This window comes from Myotis myotis, unplaced genomic scaffold (genome assembly GCF_014108235.1).
Source record: "Myotis myotis isolate mMyoMyo1 unplaced genomic scaffold, mMyoMyo1.p scaffold_m19_p_9, whole genome shotgun sequence".
NCBI classification, from domain to species: Eukaryota; Metazoa; Chordata; class Mammalia; order Chiroptera; family Vespertilionidae; genus Myotis; species Myotis myotis.
In genome coordinates this window covers 10,372,257-10,395,103 of record NW_023416401.1, presented here as the reverse complement: position 1 = coordinate 10,395,103, position 22,847 = coordinate 10,372,257, and the positions used below count along the sequence as shown (strand labels likewise).

General features: G+C 40.5%; 1 protein-coding gene across 15 annotated transcripts in view; it reads right to left on the bottom strand.

Annotated features, from left to right (window-relative positions):
- The window catches only part of DYM (dymeclin), a 248,237-nt gene that overhangs the window by 178,684 nt on the left and 46,706 nt on the right, over window positions 1-22,847 (bottom strand). For 12 of the 15 annotated variants that reach the window (XM_036322091.1, XM_036322089.1, XM_036322088.1 and 9 more), the window contains 3 exons: window positions 18,941-19,034; window positions 17,333-17,463; window positions 7,299-7,371 (listed from right to left, as the gene is read on the bottom strand). In XM_036322091.1, the coding sequence (XP_036177984.1) occupies window positions 7,299-7,371; window positions 17,333-17,463; window positions 18,941-19,034 (298 nt within the window). Of the gene's footprint in view, window positions 1-7,298; window positions 7,372-17,332; window positions 17,464-18,940; window positions 19,035-22,847 lie in introns of those variants that run through there. The other 3 variants (XM_036322093.1, XM_036322103.1, XM_036322102.1) reach the window with 2 other exon arrangements.

The window sequence follows — 22,847 nt, the reverse complement described above, 5'->3', positions numbered from 1 at the left end:
AGTGGCTTAGGAAAGTCACTTCCCCTCTCTCTACTTCAATGACATGTATAAAATGAAAGGGTTAGAATAAGGTTTTTAAAAAGCTTAATTCTAGTTCTAAAAATCCAATGATTATATGACTCTAAATAGCCTGTAACTTGTAAGGCAGTGGTTCTCAACCTTCTGGCCCTTTAAATACAGTTCCTCATGTTGTGACCCAACCATAAAATTATTTTCGTTGCTACTTCATAACTGTAATGTTGCTACTGTTAATGAATCGTCATGTAAATATCTGATATGCAGGATGGTCTTAGGCGACCCCTGTGAAAGGGTCGTTTGACCGCCAAAGGGGTCGCGACCCACAGGTTGAGAACCGCAGTTAAGAAACTATGCATATGCAGGCAAAATGGCCAGGATTCAGGACTCTGCTTCTGCTAATCGTCCACACCTAGAACCTGTCCTCCCAAACAGCCAGAGGAACTCCTCGGAACAGCTTGATGCAAGAGAAACTGCCTTCAGTTCCCACACAGATCATTCAGCCTGTCCTTCTGAACCTGAGACATCCTATATCCTATGACCACTACACTTGTTAACGACCAAGTGCTGCTGCTTCTTGAGAAGTTTAAAATAGGAAAAATAACTCAGAAGCAAATTAATTCAATGTTTTTCTTGAATACTTAGTATGTGTAAGATAACACACTGTAGAGCATTTGAAACGTTTTTACAAAAACATCTTCAAGTACATTTCTTTGTCCTCTACACTGTCCTGAGCAACAGAGTAGCAGTGAGAGCACTAGGCAGACCTCAGCGCAGGATGAGATGCTCCCTCTCAGCTGCGGGCCCCGTCACTACAGTGAAGGACTTGCCTCGCTGTTCCTTCGATAGCCATGTGAACTGGTCTCTCAACTCATACACTTCAGGTTCCATGTCTAAAATACTGAACAACTAAACTCGAGTCTTCAAATGTATTTTCCAAGTCACAACCTATGACCTATTAACCCCGATTTTACAGTGAGAAAACTGAGGCCTGGAGGGACATTGATGATTAGTGGTAGAGCTAGGGTTCAAACTCTACCTTCTGGATTCAGAACCAGTGGTGTTTTTTGCACTACAGGATACACCCTATACTTCTTGGCAACAGGTAGTTAAGCATTTATGAACAATGTGAGCACATATCTTTTAACACATTGTTTGCGGGTAGTTTTTATCGCGTGCTAACAGGTGGCGCGGGCCATTTTTGCTAATTTTTTGCGCAAATGGCAACGTTCAGTAAAATTACGATAACTTTAGTTTACGTATTTATACGTTACCCGCATTCTACCCGCAGTCTATTAAAAAAACGTATTAATACGTGTCCCGCGCTCTACTACACTGGTAGAACGTATAAATACGTAAAACGTGTAAACACGTTTCCCGCATACAATGTGTTAAAAGAAACATTTGTGGTGCTAGATATATTTTGCTCAGATTTCTTCAATAAACCAAGTTTAGGTTTACATATTAAAAATTATTTAACTGGAATTTTTCCCCCCAAGGCACCAGAAATCCATTTTCAAGCTAAAAATCTATTCTGAACTTAACATAAAAAAACTGTAATGGTACATAAAACACCATCATCTTTAATTCAGTGCTTATAATGTCATAAATGCCTAATTCCACCAGAAAGCTACAGGAGATGTTCACCTGACAGCACTTAAAACTTCAATGCTGACGGGCTTTAGCCGCCTGCCTGCCGAGGCTGCGTTTGGAGACGTATGCAGGGATCAACACGCAGGGATGTAGAAAGGCATTTCCCCAACAAGCGAGGCCCTTCTGTGCCAGCCCTGGGTCCCTGCAGTTCCTTCACTCTCTTCCAACAACTTGCAGACTCCAGAAGGAGACTGTTTATGGCTCTTCAGGTTCTTAAACCACCTACTCAATGTTAGCGCCAAACGTTTTCCATAATCAAATTTTCCACATATTACATCTAAGCCAATACCTTTAGTCTAAGGGTTGAATCAATGTGCATTTGATATCATTTTATTACATTTCAATAATCCTGTGGATAAAGAGAATATTATAAAGATTCTTAATCAGTTTTATCCCCTCAAATACTTCCAAAATGTATTTTAGAGAAGTAGCTCTAAAAATATATTGTTTACATCCTAATAAACAGGGAAACCTAAACACACTCAAACCTTTACTCCTGCTAACATTCAAGTCTTGATGCCATTGAACAGCATAGCTTCCCAGCCCTAATTTCCCACAAACGCTCTGCTCTAATCAAACTAATGCAGTGTTCTCGTTGTTCACACCCAAGAGAGCCCTTTCTGCCTCTTTAATGACCCGGCCACTGCTAGTCGCTACGGCTGGAAATGACTGTAGCATTCAATTGCGCCTCTTACTGGGCTACCTTTCTAGGTATCTACCCATCCCGAAGCTCTTCAAAAGCCACTCCTTTCCTTGTCCAGGGCCTAGTACAGCACAGACACACAGTATGTTCACAATGTATGTTTTTGAGGATGAACTCAATGAAAAAGAAAGTATAGTGTGAAGGGATAATTTGGAGCAGCCGTGGGCAAACTACGGCCCGCGGGCCGGATCCAGCCCGTTTGAAATGAATAAAACTAAAAAAAAAAAAAAGACCGTACTCTTTTATGTAATGATATTTACTTTGAATTTATATTAGTTCACACAAACACTCCATCCATGCTTTTGTTCCAGCCCTCCGGTCCAGTTTAAGAACCCATTGTGGCCCTCGAGTCAAAAAGTTTGCCCACCCCTGATCTGGAGACTACTGAGATATTAGCTGACTGTCCCTAAACTGTCCCACACTACTCAGCAGTTATAACTAATTAATCTTCCATTTCCTTAAACATTGTTAGATGTTATTTCTCAAGTGTTTCAGTCCCTAGTAGCCCCTTTCTACTACTAATAAGACATTGAATTTTTATAATATAATTATAAAACTGCAAAGGGCTTTGAGCCAGTATACTTGCAATGGAACATGCCTTAGCACAATGCAGCCACGATGCTGGGAAACAAACAAAATGCTGTAAGCACACAGAATAGGTTATGTCCCTACTGATTTGCTGATTCAACAAAAAATTTGTTGAGAATCAGGCTAACCAGAGTACTAGTGACACAGCAGTGAGCAAAATAAATGCAGGCACAAGAAAAATCTTTGTTTTCATGGAGTTCACTTTCCAATTTTATTTGAGAAATACAAGTAAGAGAAAGAATAGATAATATGAAAAGTAGAGATGAGTATTCAGACGAAAAATAAAGTGTGATAAAAGGCCAGAGGGTGAGAGGGAAGGCAGAGCAGCTCTTTCTAAGAAGCAGACCTTTGAGCAGAAAGAAGCCTGACAGACATACGGTCAGGACATAAGCCTACAGAGATCTGAGGGGAGATACTTAAGGGCAAAGGCCTTGGAGGGAGGAGGAGGTGGGCAGGTTCCAAGTTAGCAAGGACACCAGCGTGGCTGAACTAGAATGAGTGGTGCTGCAGGGTTAACAGACACCCTCTGTACTCGACAAAAAATAGACAAATAGACACACAAAATCCCCGAAAAGGGCAGTGAAGGCAATCACTTATGAAAATCTCATCTTCACCAGTACTTAACTTATGAAAAAACTAGGTAAGGTTTCTTAGATTAAATTATAATGTAAAAACCTGCAGGTGAGGGCCAGGCTGAGAATGAATGTTCACAGGCTGATGAAGGAGAATGCACCAATGGGCCCCAGAGGAAGAGGCTGCCTGTCTGGCCGGGGCCCACAGAAAGACCCACTCTGAGCAGTTGTCCCAGGGACCTGTCAGAGTGGTGGCACCAGAGAAAAGGAGGAGGGCCTGTCCTGACAACGGCATCGTCATTTACAACTAACAGTGAGAGCTCTGAAAAAACTACAGCAACAAAAACAGGCAAAAAGACATAAAAGGAAAAAAATCCAGTTCTAGCCACCAAAACGACTTCTATTTCATAATTAAAAAGCATCACAAACAGTCTCCAAAACATAAGTTTGGGGTCCATACAATCTAACTGCTTCTGATGCTAGGACCCCACTTGACCTGCACCACTGGTGGAGTCCCAGGGTCTCAGCCATTACAGTAACGCTAAGAGCTGACACACGGTCACACTCTAAGTGTGCTGCTTTCAGCTCTGTCCTGCCAACGCCTTCTTCTTAGGATCCTCTCTATTAATGTCCTGAGAAAAATACCTTTTCTTACTTTATTCCTTTCCCACTCACTTCCTTGAGATCAAGGAGCAGGTCTAATAATTATAGACAAGGCTTTACTTTTGGAAGACAATTCGAGTGGATCAACCCAATACAGACTGAAAAATGTCAAATCATAAGCCCATGCATGACTTAATATTTACTTTAAATATATAAATGCTGAGAGGAGTTAAGGAAGGAATCCTGTAAGAAGGGCAATTTTAACCTGACTGAAGATTAACATCTCAGAGAATTAATATTTTATCAAGAAATCCAAACTGCAATACTGACTTAAAAGTCAATTTTCATCATTATTCCTTCAAATTCTGGGAGTTTAGGAAGTTAATTTAAAATTCAGTTTATAGATCTCTAAATATCTATGTTCTCGATAATCACTTGCTTTCAATATTAACAAAATGATTTCACAGTCTCATTTTACAGTAAGCTAGTCTAGAATTGCCCGCGGTGGCCGAGAGAACCAGATTCCTCTTGCTGTTCGCCTGCGAGTGCAGCACTGGCGTGCCGAGGTTAACGTGAAAGTTGATACAGAGACTGCTGATGCTCAGGTGAGAGCATCCGGTTCCCATATGTCACTGTTCCTCCTTAAATTATAAGCTGATCTGTAACGCTGCACTATAGTTACAGTAGATGAAACACTGCAAGAGTAGTTTGCTTTCACATGGAAACAGTTACCAAGACAAACCTTGGAGGATGGAGTTCCAAGAATATTAAATCATAAGAAATTGTTTCAGCAGCTGGTTAAAGCTGAGTGTACATAACACAAGACATCTGGTTGTCTGTGCATTTTCAGTTCATTTAAAAAGTATAAACACATTAAAACACTGAAATGTTTGATATATTACAACACTGTCTGCGTGCTCCCCAAGAGTGTTTAAGTGGCTGGCCTAGTCATTGTACTCAAGGCTTATTTACTAGCTAAAGGGATTTACTATTTCCATCCCCCTTAACTTCAAGATATATTATCAACCAAGGAAAAAAGAAGATATTGCTGGTATTTGTAAGGACATAATGTAATAGAGGTAGTGCTGTTTCTAAAATTAAATCAGGAACGCATGAAGCATCACACATACTATGACAAGTAAACAGCAGACAACGTGCTCTCCCTCCCACATCTGACCATATGCAACAGAAACCTAACCACAGTGGCTTAACCAAAATAAGGGTTTATTTGCTGCACGTAAGAAGAAATCCAAAGATAAGCGATCTAGGGTTGGTGTAATAGTTCCAGAGTAACAGCCATACCCCCTGTTCCCAGGACACTGTTCTTTGCATGCTCCAGTCATCATCATACTTTTAAGATGCCCAAATGGCACCTCCACATACCAGGAAGGAAGAGAAGGACAAAGAGCAAAAAGCTAAAGGTAAGTGCTCTACAAGCTGCCGACTTCTGCTCACATAAAACTGGCCCAGACTGTCACAGGGCCACATTTCAGCACATTCAATTCCCAAGGTGCCTGGACACTAAGCTGGGCATACACTGTCCCCCAAACAATACTGGAGATCTGTTAGAAAGGAGGGTGAGGGCCCTAACCGGTTTGGCTCAGTGGATAGAGCGTCAGCCTGCGGACTCAAGGGTCCCAGGTTCGATTCCGGTCAAGGGCATGTACCTGGGTTGTGGACACATGCCCAGTAGGGAGTGTGCAGGAGGCAGCTGATGGATGTTTCTCTCTCATGGATGTTTCTAACTCTCTATCCCTCTCCCTTCCTCTCTGTAAAAAATCAATAAAATATATTTAAAAAAATAAAAATAAAAATCATCATTCTCCCCTTAAAAAAAAAAAAAGAAAGAAAGAAAGAGGGTGAGGAAAGGATATAAGGCATGCTAATCGCTGTGTCCGTCGCAAGAGCTCATCATGCCTGGGCCCTGCCTTCCAAGCTGTACAAGCTCCAAACCACAACAGGGTTTGGCGGATCCCGTTTCTACATCTACATTACAATTCTGGATGCTGCACTTATGCACAACAGAGGCCAGGAGCCCATTTCCCACAAACACCTGTCTTTCCTTTTTGAACTATAGGCAAATAGCACATTTCCAACGATATCCCCATGTAGATTGAGATTCTATGATGATGAATCTTAAAATCTACTTCTTTATTTAAAACATAATTTCTTTAAAATATGCATTTTCAATGGGGATGATATGACCCCTCCCCCCCGAGAATAAAAATTAGTTCTTTAAGGTGAAAAACGTCACAGATATTATAATGATTCATGGTGCTCCAAGGGGGGAGGGGCAATTAAGAAAAAGAAGTCTAAAAGGGTTCCTCAAAGAGACAATTTTTAAAAAGGTTGACAGTAACTGCTCTAAAAATAACAAACATTTTGAATCACGCTGGAATGGCATTCAGTTGCAGTGACAGAAATCCATTACCATAAACAAATAAGGGTCTATGTTTCTCACATGAGAAGTCCAGAGGGCGACAGTGGGTAGGGGAACTAGTAGTTGATGACTTTGGTTCAGCAGCTCAATGGCATCAAAGCAGAATTTTTGGTGAGTCTCTTGGCTCATGGCGCCAAGATGGCCACATAATTCAAAGGACCATGTTCACATTCCAGACAGCAGGAAAGAGGGCTGTCAAGAACAGAAAGATAGGACTCCTGGAGGAGCCAGGTCCCCTTAAAAGAGCTTTACTCATACTTCCATGGAGAAATTCCCCCTACATCTCAATGACCACATCTACCTTCAAGAAAAGGTAGACATGAAAATCCAAAACTGGCCATTAATCAAAGCAGGACATAAGAAAGAAGGGGAGAACAAATAATGGGTGAACTAGCTGCACCTACCACATATGAATTTGTTTCTAATTGCTTTTCTCTTAAATCCTTGTTAACAGAGATTTGTAAGTTCATTTATTACAGACATTAATCTAATTCTGTGCCTACCATATGCTTAGTATTATTAACAACTTAAAATTGTTTTGATGATGGATAGTCAGAGTTTAAATATTACTGGGCAAGAGAGATAAAAGAACTTTATGAATGTACTACCCTTAAAGGCATGCATAAAAGTACTACACTAGGACCCACAAACTCTTCAACATCATCAATTACCGTCTTCACAATACAAAGACGATAAAACAAACCCTGATGTAGCCAGAACTTACATGAGTGGAATATCAGTGATTAACTGCATCAAACAGCAGACTAATTCTTCCAAAAGATCTTCTGAGTCAGAACCTGATAAGATACACAAAAAGTTTGTTAACAAAGTATAAAATAGAATAAAATAGAATGGAATTGTTTAGAAGTTCAGTTTCATTCCTAAAGAAAATAAGAATAATTATTACATAAACTCAGACATTAATGCTGACCTCTGAATAAAATCCAAATCCTAAGTTAGCATCTATTATGATTTTCATCTACAGAGGAATTTTGACCACCAGCTATCAATTATACAGTTTTTAACATTTGAAGGTAACTATGACTCCTGTAGGCCAGTAGTGTTCAAACTTCTTATAGTGCACTATGTTTTTTCAAATGAAATCTTACATGCTAAGCCAAATATATAAAATACATGAAAGCCCTGACCAGTTTGGCTCAGTGGCTAGAGCGTCGGCCTGTGGACTGACGAGTCCCAGGTTCGATTCTGGTCAAGGGCATGTACCTTGGTTGCGGGCACGTCCCCAGTAGGGGGTGTGCAGGAGGCAGCTGATGGGTGTTTCTCTCTCATGGATGTTTCTAACTCTCTATCCCTCTCCCTTCCTCTCTGTAAAAAATCAATAAAATATATTTAAAAATAAATAAATAAAATAAAATACATGAAAAAGCAAGCTGCTCTAGCTGCTTTGTTTGAATCAGGAGTAGACATACCCCTCAGCCCCCTAAATATCTGGCCTTGCCCTTGCTCTTCTTGATAGACCTCAAGAACCTTTTCTGAACCCGTGGGGACTCCACGGATGACAGACTGATACCGGGTAAGAGGCCAGACACCTACCTTTTCACAGACAAAAAGCCAAAGGTAAAGTGGATTTCCAAGTCCTATGAACAAGTGGCAAAGGCAGGTTACAAATTACCCTCCCAGTGGAAATGCCCCTCTGTCCCATAGCGCTCTGAGTGACGTCTGGCTTTGGACAATACTGAGACACCTGCTCTTTCTTCCCCAGCTCCTATGACACCCTATTTCTAACCCACCTCTCTCTCTATTCATTCCCAGTACCACTTCCTCGGAATGCCCTTCAACTACTGGTACGCTCCTCAGAGTGCCACCATTGGCTTTCTTCTCCTCGTCTCGCTCCCCATGACCTCCCTTACTAGTCATCACTTGTATGCTGGCGATTCCTACAGTTTTCCTCTTGTCTCTCCACTGAACTTCATCTTTATATCCAATTGTCTGCTGACCATCGCCACCTAGATCAGCGGTTCTCAACCTGTGGGTCGCGACCCCTTTGGCCCTTTCACAGGGGCTGCCTAAGACCATCCTGCATATCAGATATTTACATGACGATTCATAACAGTAGCAACATGACAGTTATGAAGTAGCAACGAAAATAATTGTATGGTTGGGTCACAACATGAGGAACTGTATTTAAAGGGCCAGAAGGGTGAGAACCACTGGCCTAGATGCATCACCGGTACTCAAGCTCAATACGTTCAAAACTAAACTCGTTTGTCCCAACGCTTCAATCCACTTCCTTGTTCTTTATTCTCCTTTTCGGTGACTATATCAGTGAGCCCAAACCCAAAACACAGACTATTCTCTCTCTTATTCATCTCACGGTCCTATCAATTACACAGTCACCTCTCTGTCATTTACTCGTTTCTTCATTTCCTGTCATGCCTTCGTTCATTATTGCATGATCTCGGTTCAGTTAAACAAGTTTATTAAATTAAAACTCCTAAACTTCTTTAAATCTTCCTACTAGTATTCCTACAAATTTGCTCCTCTCCAATCCAAACTACAGATTATCAGAGGGACCTAACTACAGTCCATCCTTTCATTCTCCTGCCTTAGACCTTTATAATTGCTTTAAGCTGATTACTATGCATCAGAAAGAACTCCAAGCTCCAAGGTGCAGCATGCCAGACCCTTCGAGATACAGGCCCTGCATCCCTTTCTACCTTTATCTCCCACCATTGTTCCTTTCACAATTTATATTCCAGCGATACCAAACTACCTGCTACATGCCACTTTATGCCTCCTCAATAACATTCTGCCTGGAATGCCCTCCAACAATAAAAATCTAATTTTTAAAAAAAGCCAATTTTTATCTACCTGAACCATCCTAAATCTTCATTTCCTCCATAAAACCCAACTCTCTTGCCTCCCCTTGAACAAAAATAATCATCTAGGCCGCATCTATGCCTTGTTCATATGTCTTTCACTGAATAATTTGGTTACATTGTATCATAATTTCTCTCTACATGTAAGCAGGCTTCTATTGGACTCTGTATTTCTCAAGGATGATGACTAAGAGCTTGGCATGTGATGTATACTCAATACATGTTTGCTCAACTGAACCCAGCTGTCTAAGTATAAATCTAATGGTTATTTCCAAAGCATCAAAGCACTTGGAGTCTCGAAAAAATTTAGCAATTCTTTTTTCTAGACCACAATCACCTTAGTAGTCAGGAATTATGCAGAAACCCCTTCCTGCCTTGCCATAAATAGAACTGGCACAGCAACTCTCTGAGAGGTGAGTGCCAAGCTTGAAGAGAACATGAAGTCACAATGAACACACCGATCAAGGCTAAGAAGAATGAATACACAGCAAGATCAAGTTCAATAACCACATTAAATCTCACTCTAAAAGAGGTAGGCTTATTAGCTCAACGAGTGAAGAAAGTAAAACAAGGAAATAAGTAACATTTGTCTCTGAGGCTACACAACAAGTAGATCTAACTAAAATCCTCCTCATTGTCAAAGCTGTCCAACATAACCCACGTGAATTAACAACCTATTCCAACAAGCTCATTTGCTGACATATAATAGATATTCAATACGTTTGTTGAACCATCATTCCCTGACTCATCCTACAGAATGTATTGACCCAGACCCAAGAAGAACATTTAAAATCTTCACTGATTCCTTAAAGAACATTTCAGACCAAATGAGTTGGACAGTTTAATAACATACTCTTATTTAGCCAAGCAGCCAGCAGTGTTTTAATTACAGAAGGTGAAGAAACAAGCACTCAGGACTCACAGATGGTGCCTGATTGTTCTATTTTTCTTCCAGGGGTGTAAACACATCTGATTTTTAAATCTTAAAATGGTGACGAGAACTCTCTATCAAGTTCTATGTGCCATCCAAATCATGACCTCGGCCAAGTTTACAGCTGGGTCAATTAAAGAATATATTCACAGCTTTGTTATCAATTTAACATAATGAAAATGATAAAAAAATATATATATATTTCATACAAGTAAAATGTAACATATCAAGGCCAAAGCTCTAACAAAACAAAAGACAAGAATAAAGAATTTCCAGCTGAAATCTCTGACAACTTCCATTTACTTTAAGAAGAAAGTCCTGCAGAATACTATAGGCTTGTTCTGAGCTAATCTAGAAGCAAATAATTGCATATCAAGTGAAGAATGATGAGATTTGACTGCTTAGCAGGTTTGACATCAAGCAAAAGTCACTCCTACTGCTTTATTTTCCAAGTAGTACTTATATCATTCAGCTTTCATATGAGGATAAATATCTTTCTTATTTCCAGTAAAAATAAGTAAATATAAAGTCTCCTGCCAGAAATTATGTAACTCACTCATGCATCTCAAGAAAGATGATCTTAAAAGTCCTTGAAATTTGAAAGACACAGTAAACTGAGGTTCTTTGAGCAAAGGACTTTGCAGAGATTCAGTATGTTTATTGTACTGTGAAATTTACAGCCCAGTTTTATCTCTTTAAGAGTTTTAAATTGCCTCTACAGCTGCAGTCAAATATTTTAGTAGTTTAAATCTCAGCTTCTGGATAAAATATTAATAGCTAACATTTGAGAACTCTACCCTTGAAGAGGCACTGTGTTATTTCATTCTCTTTACCCACATTAATCCTGATAATAACTACTAAGGTGCAGGTATGATCATCATCCTTTTACAGATGAAGAATCAAGGCCCACTGATATTAGTTAACTTATAGTAAGGGGCAGAGCCCAGATTTGAACCCAAATCCAGACTCCCAAAAAAAGGAAAAGAAAAAAACAACCTAATGAATTATTTTTTCTATTTTTTATTTTTATTATTGAGAGTATTACAGATGTCCCCCAGTGCCCCCCCTCTCCCCGCCACCAACTGCCCTGCTCCACCCAGCCTGCTCTGCCCCTGTCCTTCACCACCCTACTGTCCGTGTCCAAGGGCAATGAATATATGCCTATACATTCTTTGGTTAATCTCTTCCTGTCCCCTTTCCCTCTGAGATTCATCAGTCTGTTCCATATTTTCATTATTTTTAAAGACCTGTTATTATACAAAGTTGGGGGGAAAATCCAGTCAACCATTCCATGTTTCACTGAAGACCCTAAATATAAACCCCCTGGTAAGAGAGTACTATGCACCACACTAGGGAAGAAATCTGAAATACCACATATTAGTTTACACATCCAGGTGATATATTATACATTTACCAACGCATACTGGAAGTCCTTGACTTAAATATCCAATTTGGAAGTAATTTCATACAACGAATAAATATAAACTATTATTATCAGTATTATGCAAACTGAAATCTCACCCCTATTCCTAGGGTTCTCTCACTCTAAAGCCCTAACCCCACGTCTCTGATCTCTATGAGTGTCAACAGAGGAAGAAGCAAAGAAAGACAAGGTGATATTTGTGGTCCTAACAGCTCCAATAATCCATACCTGAAACTAAGCTTCGGTTCCTGTTCTTTCTGTTCGGCACCCTCCGGTACCAAACAATAAGATACCGCGCTCTCATTTTGGCCTTAGGGGGTGGACCAGAGCATAGTAGAATCATGTCATAATCAAACATCTTCCATCAGAGTGGGAGGGGAGAGAAGGCAAAATGATTTTTAAAAACCACTCACTTGAAGAAGAGAAAAAACAGTGCTGGTAGAAAACAAAGAAGTGGCCAGAAAAAAGAAACACATGGATCATTTAAATCAGGTTACATGTAATTATTAAAAAATATATTAACAGATAGAGAGTTAATCTTTGTTGTTTTCTTTACATTAGTAAAGTCAAGCTGTTATTTCTCAATGCTGCCCAATACCACACTGTGCCATATACAAGCACTAAAAAACTCAATCAAGAAATAACAGAGCGAGAGAAACCAAGATGGCGGCATAGGTAAACACTGTAAATTGCTGCCTCGCACGCGGAAAGGGTTGTCTTTTTTAATCAGGAGGGAGACACAAGCTCCCGATGCTCTGAACTCCAGTTCTGGGCAAGTCTCTGGGCACCCAGACTCATACGGGGATAAACTGGACTGTCTGGCATCAGTCGGAACTCGAGGGCAGCTTTCCCTCAGAGGTGCTTGCAGCGATTACAAGGACACTGAGACTCGGGCCTCTTGGGGCAGGGCTGAAGATCAGCCATAGCTGTTTGCTCTGCCCTGTTGATTCCCTGAGACCCCACCACACCCAAGCTGTGTGCAGAGGCTTTTGCATATGAAAGGCCTGGCCCTTTGCAATCTAAAATTACCTAACAAACTGCAGCTGGGTCAGAGAGACCCAGAACATCCAAAAGAAGACCAAAGGCCCCACAGCAGCTTGCATTGCTTCACAGCTGGGCCTCATCTGGGCACCTCCAAACCCCAAAGAAAGAAAAGGAATCTGCAGATCTCTCCATAGCTCCTGCTGGGTAGCCTCAGGCAGAGGTTAAATTAGCACCTCCTTAGAGATCCAAGAGCCAGTGTATCCAGTGGTCAGAGTGGGACTATCCAGATTACAACTCCTCAGATCCATAAGGGACACACTCAGGGGGCAGACTCAGTGAGCACCAAAGCCCCACTGAAGCAAGTCTCGCCCCATAAGGGTGTCTTCAGCACAGAAGTTCTCCCACCATAAACACAGCTGATTCTCACAGCCAATTGGCCTGGAGGTCAATTTCTCCCAGTGATACCTACAACAATCAAGGCTTAACTACAACAAGACTGTGCACAACGCCCACAAAGGGGTGCACCAAGAGTGTCCACCTCAGGTAATTGGGGATGTTGAGCCACTGGGCCTTTTAGGACACCTAGCACAGAAAGCCACTCTATCAACACAGGGAAGCATAAAAAATGCGGAGACAAAGAAACAGGTCACAAATGACAGAAATGGAGGAAAGAAAATTACTGGATAAGAGTTCAAAACCACGGTTATAAGGTTTTTCAAGAATTTTCTAGAAACTGCCGATAAACTTAGTGAGACACTCAAGAAATCTAGTGAGACCGCCAATAAATTTAATTAGATCCTCAATAAATCTAGTGAGACCCTCGAGGATATGAAAAAGAACCAACTAGAAATTAAGCATACACTGACTGAAATAAAGAATATTATACAGGCTTCCAACAGCAGACTAGAGGATCGCAAGAATCAAGTCAAAGATTTCAAATACAAAGAAGCAAAAAACACCCAACCAGAAAAACAAAAAGAAAAAAGAATCCAAAAATATGAAGATAGTGTAAGGAGCCTCTGGGACAACTTCAAGCGTACCAACATCCGAATTATGGGGGTGCCAGAAGAAGACTGAAAGCAAGATATTGAAAACCTATTTGAAGAAATCATGACAGAAAACTTCCCCTACCTGGTGAAAGAAATAGACTCACAAGTCCAGGAAGCACAGAGAAACACAAACAAAAGGAATCCAAAGAGGACCATACCAAGACACAGCATAATTAAAATGCCAAGAGCAAAAGACAAAGAGAGAATCTTAAAAGCAGCAAGAGAAAGTCAGTTACCTACAAGGGAGCACCCATATGACTGTCAGCTGATTTCTCAATAGAAACTTTGCAGGCCAGAAGGGAGTGGCAAGAAATATTCAAAGTGATGAATAGCAAGAACCTACATACCAAGATTACTTTATCCAGCAAAGCTATCATTCAGAATTGAGGGTCAGATAAAGAGCTTCACAGATAAGAAAAAGCTAAAGGAGTTCATCACTACCAAACCAGTATTATATGAAATACTGAAAGGTATCCTTTAAGAAGAGGAAGAAGAAGAAAAAGGTAAAGATACAAATTATGAACAACAAATACACATCTATCAACAAGTGAATCTGAAAATCAAGTGAATAAATAATCTGATGAACAGAATAAACTGGTGAATATAATAGAATCAGGGGCATAGAAAGGGAGCGGACTGACAATTCTCGGGGGGAAAGGGGTGTGGGTGGTGCGGGAAGAGACTGGAAAAAAATCGTACACCTGTGGATGAGGACAGTGTGGGGAGGGAGGTAAGGGCAGAGGGTGGGGTGGGAACCGGGTGGAGGGGAGCTATGGGGGGGTGGGGGGGAGAAGAACAACTGTAATAATCTGAACAATAAAGATTTAATTAAAAAAAAAAAGAAAAAGAAATAACAAAGCTATACTCCAAAAACAGGTGAATACCTGGTAGTCTGCCTGAAAAATTTAGAGCAATAATGGAAGACACATGGCTAGATTACATTTACTATAAATATATTCAGAAACCATTGTGAAGCTAATATTGGAATTGCTATTCTATATTGAAAATCATATTTAAACTTCTAATTAGCAAATTCAAATATGCCTGTAAATATTCATCATAAACTAAAGATAAGCAAATGGACTTCCTCTTTTCTAAAAATAACATTGTCTGCCACAACCATTTTGACAATGTGGCCATGGCTGGAAAAGTGTCAGTTTTACACTGTGTCTACCTTAAGCCACCCAGACTGTGGCCTAAGGTAGACACATGCTTCTCCAAATTGAAGATGAGCAAGGAGTGCAAGTGCAGAGAGGGTACTCCAGGAAGGCATTTGGCCCCAAAACAAACACAGTGTATCTCTCAAATGTATCAATTTACTCAATGTTACATAATGAAAAATAATTTTATATTAGAGGCCCGAATTCGTGCACGGGTGGGGTCCCTCGGCCCGGCCAGCAATCGGGGCCAATCAGGGCAAGGGACCGCGGGAGGTTAGCCAGCTGCAGGAGGTTGCCGTGGGAGTGCACTGACCACCTGCTTTGAGCATCTGCCCCCTGGTGGTCAGTGCGTGTCATAGTGACCAGTAGTTCAGTCAACCGTTTGTAACAGTCGCTTAGGCTTTTATATATATAGACTAGAGGCCAGGTGCACAAAATTCATGCATGGGTAGGGTCCCTAGGCCTGGCTGGTGATTGGGGCTGATCTGTGGGGTGACCAGCAGGGAGATCAAGGGCCCCCCACTGACACCTGCCTTGGCTGGCCTGGCACCACCTGCTCACCGGCCTGCCCCCCACTGCCACCACTGGTCACCTCCCTCTGCAGGGCAACTGGCGGGGCGAACAGGGGGCCCCCGCTGGTACCCTGCCTTGGCTGGCCTGGCACTTCCTGCTAGCTGGTCCCAACCCCCGTCGCCGCTGGTCGGGGCCTGTGGGCTGGGGGCAGCTCCTGCATTGAGTGCCTGCCCTCTGGTGGTCAGTGTGCATCATAGTAACCGGTCGTTCTGCCATTCGGTTGATTTGCAAATTAGGCTTTTATTATATAGGATAAGTGATATTGTGGTTAAATAAAAGTATAAAATATACACAATTTTATGACATAATGCAAACAAGTGTTAAGGTTATAGGTGCTGGTTGGACTATCTTCTTAGGCCCTCTGGGGATAAACATTCATTCCACTCTTACTGCTAACACTTCCTGCAAAGGTTTGCAGCTCCCAAAGAGAACTATGTTTTGGCACTGTTGGTCCCACAAAGACAATGCCTAGCGTTAACAAAACTAACAAAACTAGCAAGCCACAATTCAATTAAAAGCTCTAATTTTTAAACATTCTATATAATAAAAGCCTAATATGCAAATTGTCCCCTCAGGTGGTCGTTCAACCGGGAGTTCGACCACTCGCTATGACATGCGCTGAACGCTAGGAGGTGGCGCAGAACATGGCGGGCATTGGCAATGCAGCGCTGGCAGCAGGCAGCAGTGGAGGTGTTGCTGGCCCCAATGGGACTGGATGAGAGCAGGACCACAGCAGGATGGTGGAGCAGGTGAGTGGGCGGCTCCAGGCCAAGGCAGGATGCCAGGCGGGGCTACAGGGCTGTGAGACTGGGGGTGCGAGCTGGGGCTGCAAGGTTGAGGGCGCGAGCTGGGCCCGATCTCCGCAGGCCACCCCGAGGGACCCCACCCATGCAGGAATTCGTGCACCGGGCCTCTCGTAGTATATAGTTAACAAACTTGGAAGGGTGATTATCAAAGTAGGAAATTAAACATATTCATGTCTTAAAACTCAAAATCAATGTAAAAGCTCTAGGTAAGCAGGAACACCTAATGCAGGCAACAGTGTGTTTTTAAAAATAAACCCCAGAAATGCAAGACCAACACTGCCATTGGCCTCAGAAAGAGAGGAGATAGCATGAAGGTTAGATGCAAAACACTGCATTCCCCATATTTCATTTGTTAACAATGCCATTCTCCCCTTTTACTTTCCAGGTTGTTACTTTTAATGCTAAGGAAGGAAATGCAAGCAGCTGATCTTAAAAACTACAGGCAAAAAAAGAAACCTGTCAGCAATATCAAGAGAAAATAGTAACCTTTTCCTGTATCTGCAGAAAAAGATGACATACATCAGCATCATAAAACTGTCCTTGAAAATGTTATTTCTGATCAAATAATCCCAAAGACATCCAGACTCAGAGACTGTTGTTATATCTATGAAAGTAACCTTTAATACTTACAAAATCTTCTGATTGGTTGTCTCAATAATGCATTGCCCTAGTAATAGTACTTAAACTGACATCTGTTTTCTGAAAGAAATACCTGTGATTTTTATTTTTATGTTTCATATCCATGAGATCAAAATAAATAAAAGTCTCAATCTTACTGGCTGCCTTATTCTAAAAAAAGGAAAAAACAATGAGAGTCTTGGTTCTTTTAAATTCATAGAGGGGAAGAAAGAGTGACAGTGTCAGGTTATTTAAAAATGAAAATTATGAGAGGAACAATGGAATTTTCAAAATTTTAATTTTATTCCTCAAATTTTGTGCTTATATGTTGCTACACATGTGATTACCAAAACATCTTCAAAGGCAATACTTACTGTAACTGCCAGATTTTTCTTCATAAGTAAAATGAAGTTGTAATTCCTCTTCTGACATCTCACAGATGAACACTTTCAGCAAATAGCAAATAATAAACAAAGCATTGTTTGTCTGCCAAATGAAGATGTGACTAGAAAAGAGACCAAGGTCACATAAGAATCAATATTTAATCATGAGCACAATCAGTTTATTTCTAGTCAATGATTTCTTCATGATTGATCAATCGTTTTGCCCACTGTATTTGTAATATTAGAATCATGTCCATATCTTTTAATGGCTCATGATTTATGACACTGAAGCAGTGAAATCTATTACAGTTTACTTCATAGTTCATTCTATGTATTTTACATAGTAAGTAAACATAATAAAAATATTATCCCTTAGGCATGACTGCTCTTTTTATTAAATATATTTTTATTGATTTCAGAAAGGAAAGGAGAGGGAGAGAGAGACAGAAACATCAATGATGAGAGAGAATCATTGACTGGCTGCCTTCTGCACACCCCAAACGAAGGACCAAGCCCGCAACCCAGGCATGTGCCCTTGACCAGAATCGAACCTGGGACCCTTCAGTCCACAGTCCGACGCTCTATCCACTGAGTCAAACCAGCTAGGGCATGACTGCTCTTTGTTTTTAACTTTATAGCTGTCCCACACACAGGCAATTCAAAGAAAAGAAAGCTAAAATAATTAAAAATACATAGTACCATAAGGAAAATACATGCAAATACACAACCAAATTTTTAAATGGAGTATCACCAGTAATCACAGTACAATATTTGCTGTTTGTATTAATAACTGTGAACTCACAAGAAAAACTTTTGTTAGATTCAATATAATTTGCTTGGGAGCTGGGCAATGAACAATCTTTGAAAAAGAGCTAACCAGATGCCCTGGCCTGTTTGCCTCAGAGCATCGGCCTACGAACTGAAGCGTCCTGGGTTCAATTCCAGTCAAGGGCACGTGTCCGGGTTGTGGGCTCGATCCCCAGTGGGGGACTTGCAGGAGGCAGCCGATCAATGATTCTCTCTCATCATTGATGTTTCTATCTCTCCCTCCCTCTTCCTTTGTGAAATCAATTTAAATATATATATGTGTGTATGTGTATATATACATATACATATATATATACATATATATATAAAAAAAGAGCTAACCAGAAAAAATAGTGTTAAAAAATGCTTGAGCACATAAAAGGTTAGCTTTCCATTGCATCTAATATAGAACTATAATACCTCATCTGAATCTTCTTTCACCTAATGAAAGAAATTAAGGAAACAGATGTGGAATGAAATAATACTCAAATTAAGTCATATGTCCAGCAGTAATAATGGGGAATAATGCCCTTTTTAGTAATAATCACATCACTATTAATCTACTTAAATAATATATTTCTAAAGATTATCTAAAATGCTGAAAGCAGATTCCAAAATGTATCATCTCCCCCCAGTGACTTGAACAGCAAATTAAAACCTCTCTTGTACTTTTTTCCTTTAATAGTAAGTACAATTCCTTTAATAGCTTTTAAAAGACCATAATCAATTTCTAATAGATGAAAAATACTCCTTGTTAAATATGAAAAGAACAAAACTAATCAGCCAGCTTACTTCCGACATTCTGCTGAAAGTTTTAGTTCTTTGGTTCTAGAAAGGAAGACCTTAATCAATGCACCAAGGTTTCCTGTTCGAGGATTGTTTTCAACTGCAAGAGAAAGAAAGATTTTAAAAAGTTAAAATTAAGAACTAAAAGCAAAGTGAGTGTATCATAACACTTATAAAATCAAATGTCAAACTGAAATTGCTCATGGACCAATCTATTGTCAATAAGGAATGAAAGAAATGCTGCTTGGTTGTAATTCTTTCTGAACAAAAAGTGATGTACAAAATAGAAGTGCTAGAAACAGCAGGAGAAAATAGCCATCTGATCTGAGAATCCAAAATTGTAAAGAAAACATACAAGTTAATATGCATACACAATTTACATATACACATCATTCTCTTTAGAAAAACAGATGCTTAAAAAGCTCAAAAACTGATCATCCATATCCCCAGTATATAGAATAAACCATAAAGATAAAACTATTCAGATAATCACAAATTATTCTTATGAAAACGAAGACACATAAAGAAAGACACATAATGTGGCCAGTGGGGCGCTATCTGACCACGCAAAATTTTAAAGAATTTATTAAAAGAATTTTTTTTCAAGTTTAAAAGGTGAGTATTTCAGCAAAGCCAGCCTAGGGTTGAGAGAAGATTCTATTGGGAATGAGAAGATCTGGCTTCTAGATCCAAGTCTATAATAAGGGAATATTGAACCTCAGGCAAATTATTTACTTCTCCACCTCAGTGTTCTCATCTGGAAAAGAAATAACAGCTAATATATATTGAACAATACACTTAGTGCTTTACATGCATTACCTACTATAATCCTCAAAACTACATATGGCATAAGCACGAATATGACCTCCATTTTACAGAGCACCCCCTGTAGATTCTTGCTTGCTCAAGGACACATAGTTATCTACTGGCTCAAATCCTTGGCCCTACACTATGCCAAACCAGCCCCTGTAATCAAAGAATTGGACTTAATGAAACTCTAAAGCTCTATCAGGCTGCAGAGCAAGACATAGGCTATGATTAATTTGGTGTGTCAACTTGACTGGGCCTGAATCTTCTTTCATCTAATGAAAGAAATTAAGGAAACAGATGTGGAATGAAATAATACTCAAATTAAGTCATATGTCCAGCAGTAATAATGGGGAATAATGCCCTTTTAATGCCCAGGTATCCAGTTAACATTATTCCCAGTGTGTCGGGGAGAGGGTCTCTGCATTTGAATTGGTAGACTGAGTAAAGCAGATTTCGTCTCCATGGATGGCCCACAGAGAAAAGTCAGAGGAAGGCTGAATTCTTTCTATCTGCCTGACTGTTGAGCTGAAACACTGATCATCTTCTGTGCTTAAATGGGACTCACAACATTGGCTCTCCTAGTTCTCAGGCCTTTGGACTTGGACTGGAATTTATACCATTAACTTTCCTGGGTCCTCCAGCATGCACACCAACTCACGGGACTGCTCAGCCTTCATAGTCGTGTGAGCCAATTTCTTATAATAAATCTCATTTTATATATACAGTGGGGCCTTGGCTTACGAGTTTAATTTGTTCCGTGACAGAGCTCGTAACTCAAATTACTTGTATGTCAAATCATAAAGTGAACGAGTGAGACACGTGATGCTGGGCTGATGTTGTGGCGTTCACTGTGATGTTCGCTGCGCCAACTAGCGGTGGGGTATCTGAAGCTGGCTCGTAACCCGAATTTTAGCTCGCAACTCAAAGCAAAAAATCAGCCGAGAGACTGCTCATATCTCGAAAAACTCGTTAGTCGGGACACTCGTAAGTCAAGGCCCCACTGTACCAGGTGTCTCAAAAAATCCTATGTAATAAAAGGGTAATATACAAATCCACCAAACAGTGGAATGACCAGTCGCTATGACACGCACTGACCACCAGGGGGAAGATGTCCAACGTCGGAGCTGCCCCCTGGGGGTCAGTGTGCTCCCACAGGGGGAGCACCACTCCGCCACAAGCCAGGCTGATGGCTGGAGATCACAGCAGCGGTGGCGGGAGCCTCTCCCGCCTCCACGGCAGCACTAAGGATGTCCAACTGCAGCTTAAGCCTAAGCTGTCAGTTGGACATCCCCCAAGGACTCCCAGACTGCTAAAGGGCACAGACCAGGCTAAGGGACCCTCCCCCCACCCCGAGTGCACGAATGTCATGCACCGGGCCTCTAGTGTATACATATTTCAGCTGATAGCTCTGTATTTTAATAAATGCTGCCTTTATCATTATTCAAAATGTGGGCATACATTTTGGGGGGGACACTCTATATATATCCATCCGCTCTATGGATTCTGTTTCTCAGAATTCATCTTAGCCCGGCCTTCGTGGCTCAGTAGTTGAGTGTTGACCTACGAACCAGGAAGCCACGGTTCAATTCCCAGTCAGGGCACATGCCTGGTTTGCGGGCTCGATATCCAGTGTGGGGCGTGCAGGAGGCAGCCGATCAATGATTCCCTCTTGTCATTGATGTTTCTATCTATCTCTCCCTCGCTCTTCCTTTCTGAAATCAATAAAAATGTTTTTTTTTAAAGAATTCATCTTAAGGGAGAGACTATTTAGTCAGAACCTTTACTTTTACTGATGGAAGAAAAAGAAATCCAGAAAGGCTATATGTTGGGCCCAAAGTCAACAATATGTTAGTGACAAATGCCCAGTCTTTTCCCTTTACCAATAGTTTTCAAACTGTGAGATTCCAGAGTTCTGGGGTATTTTTTTCACTTTTGAAATACATTTTTAACTATTTTGAAAACCAGAAATGCAAACACACACATTGGCTTGTGCTGCCAGGAGAATTCATTTTTATGCAGATCTGAGAATTATGCATTTGCTGCCATTTCTATGCATAATATCTAAACTTCTGTGTCAAAGATATAAAAAGATGTAGTTCTCCAGAATTTTTTATCCAGGTCTGCACATACATACTTTTTAAAATGTACATGGAAATAAGCACACCATTCCAGCCTACCTGCTCTGTACCCATAACTGGCAAGTTAACTCGGTCTGCCTACCAGGTATATGGTCTTGCCACAGCCTGAGAGTCAATGCATGTAACTGTGCGACTTTCTCATTAGGACAGAAGTTGCAGGACCTTGCTGTTCCACATGTGGCTCACGGACCAGTGGCAACAGGATTGTCTGGGAGCTGTTGGAAGTACAGAACCTCAGGTCCACCCTGAGATTTAAAGTTGACAGTGCTTTTCAAAGGTTAATGTACATTTAAATCACATTTAAAGTTTAAATTCTGACTCTGCCCATATCAAGTGTGACCTGAGACTCTGCATCACTAACAGCCTTCCTGCTGCTGGTTGGAGAACCCCCACTCTGTGTGCTGTAAATTAGGGCAGGTTTGGCCCAGCTTTCATAATCAAGAATAGGTGCATGATTAGATATTACGCATTAGATATTGTTACAGTTTCTCTTTGAAACACAAATTAACTATCTTCAATTGTTAGGTTTCGTTTAATGAAAGAATATCATAAGATTTCAGGGTAAACTGTGTTTTGTTCTTTTTTTAAAAAAAAGTTACTGTTTGCAAGTGCACCTTTGTGTAAATTAATATTATCTAGCTATTGTAAACCAAAACAAAATACTGAAACAAAAGTTGAAGCTGATATAATTCAGAATCCCAACTTTACAATCTTGTTTATTCAACAGCCCCTTTATTACTGAATTACTTTATAATTGTTTTAATTTATAAATAGCCAGCTATTAAAAAGCAAACCTGTCTATTGGAAAGAACAACCAAACTACTAGACTGATGTAATGAAAACTGTGTACCTTTTTCAATCATTTGGCATGTATTTATTGAGCTCCTTATATGTACTCAGCACTGTTTCAGGTATAAGAAAATACTTATAAACAGAATTCCCTGTATTTTTTTATTTTATTGATT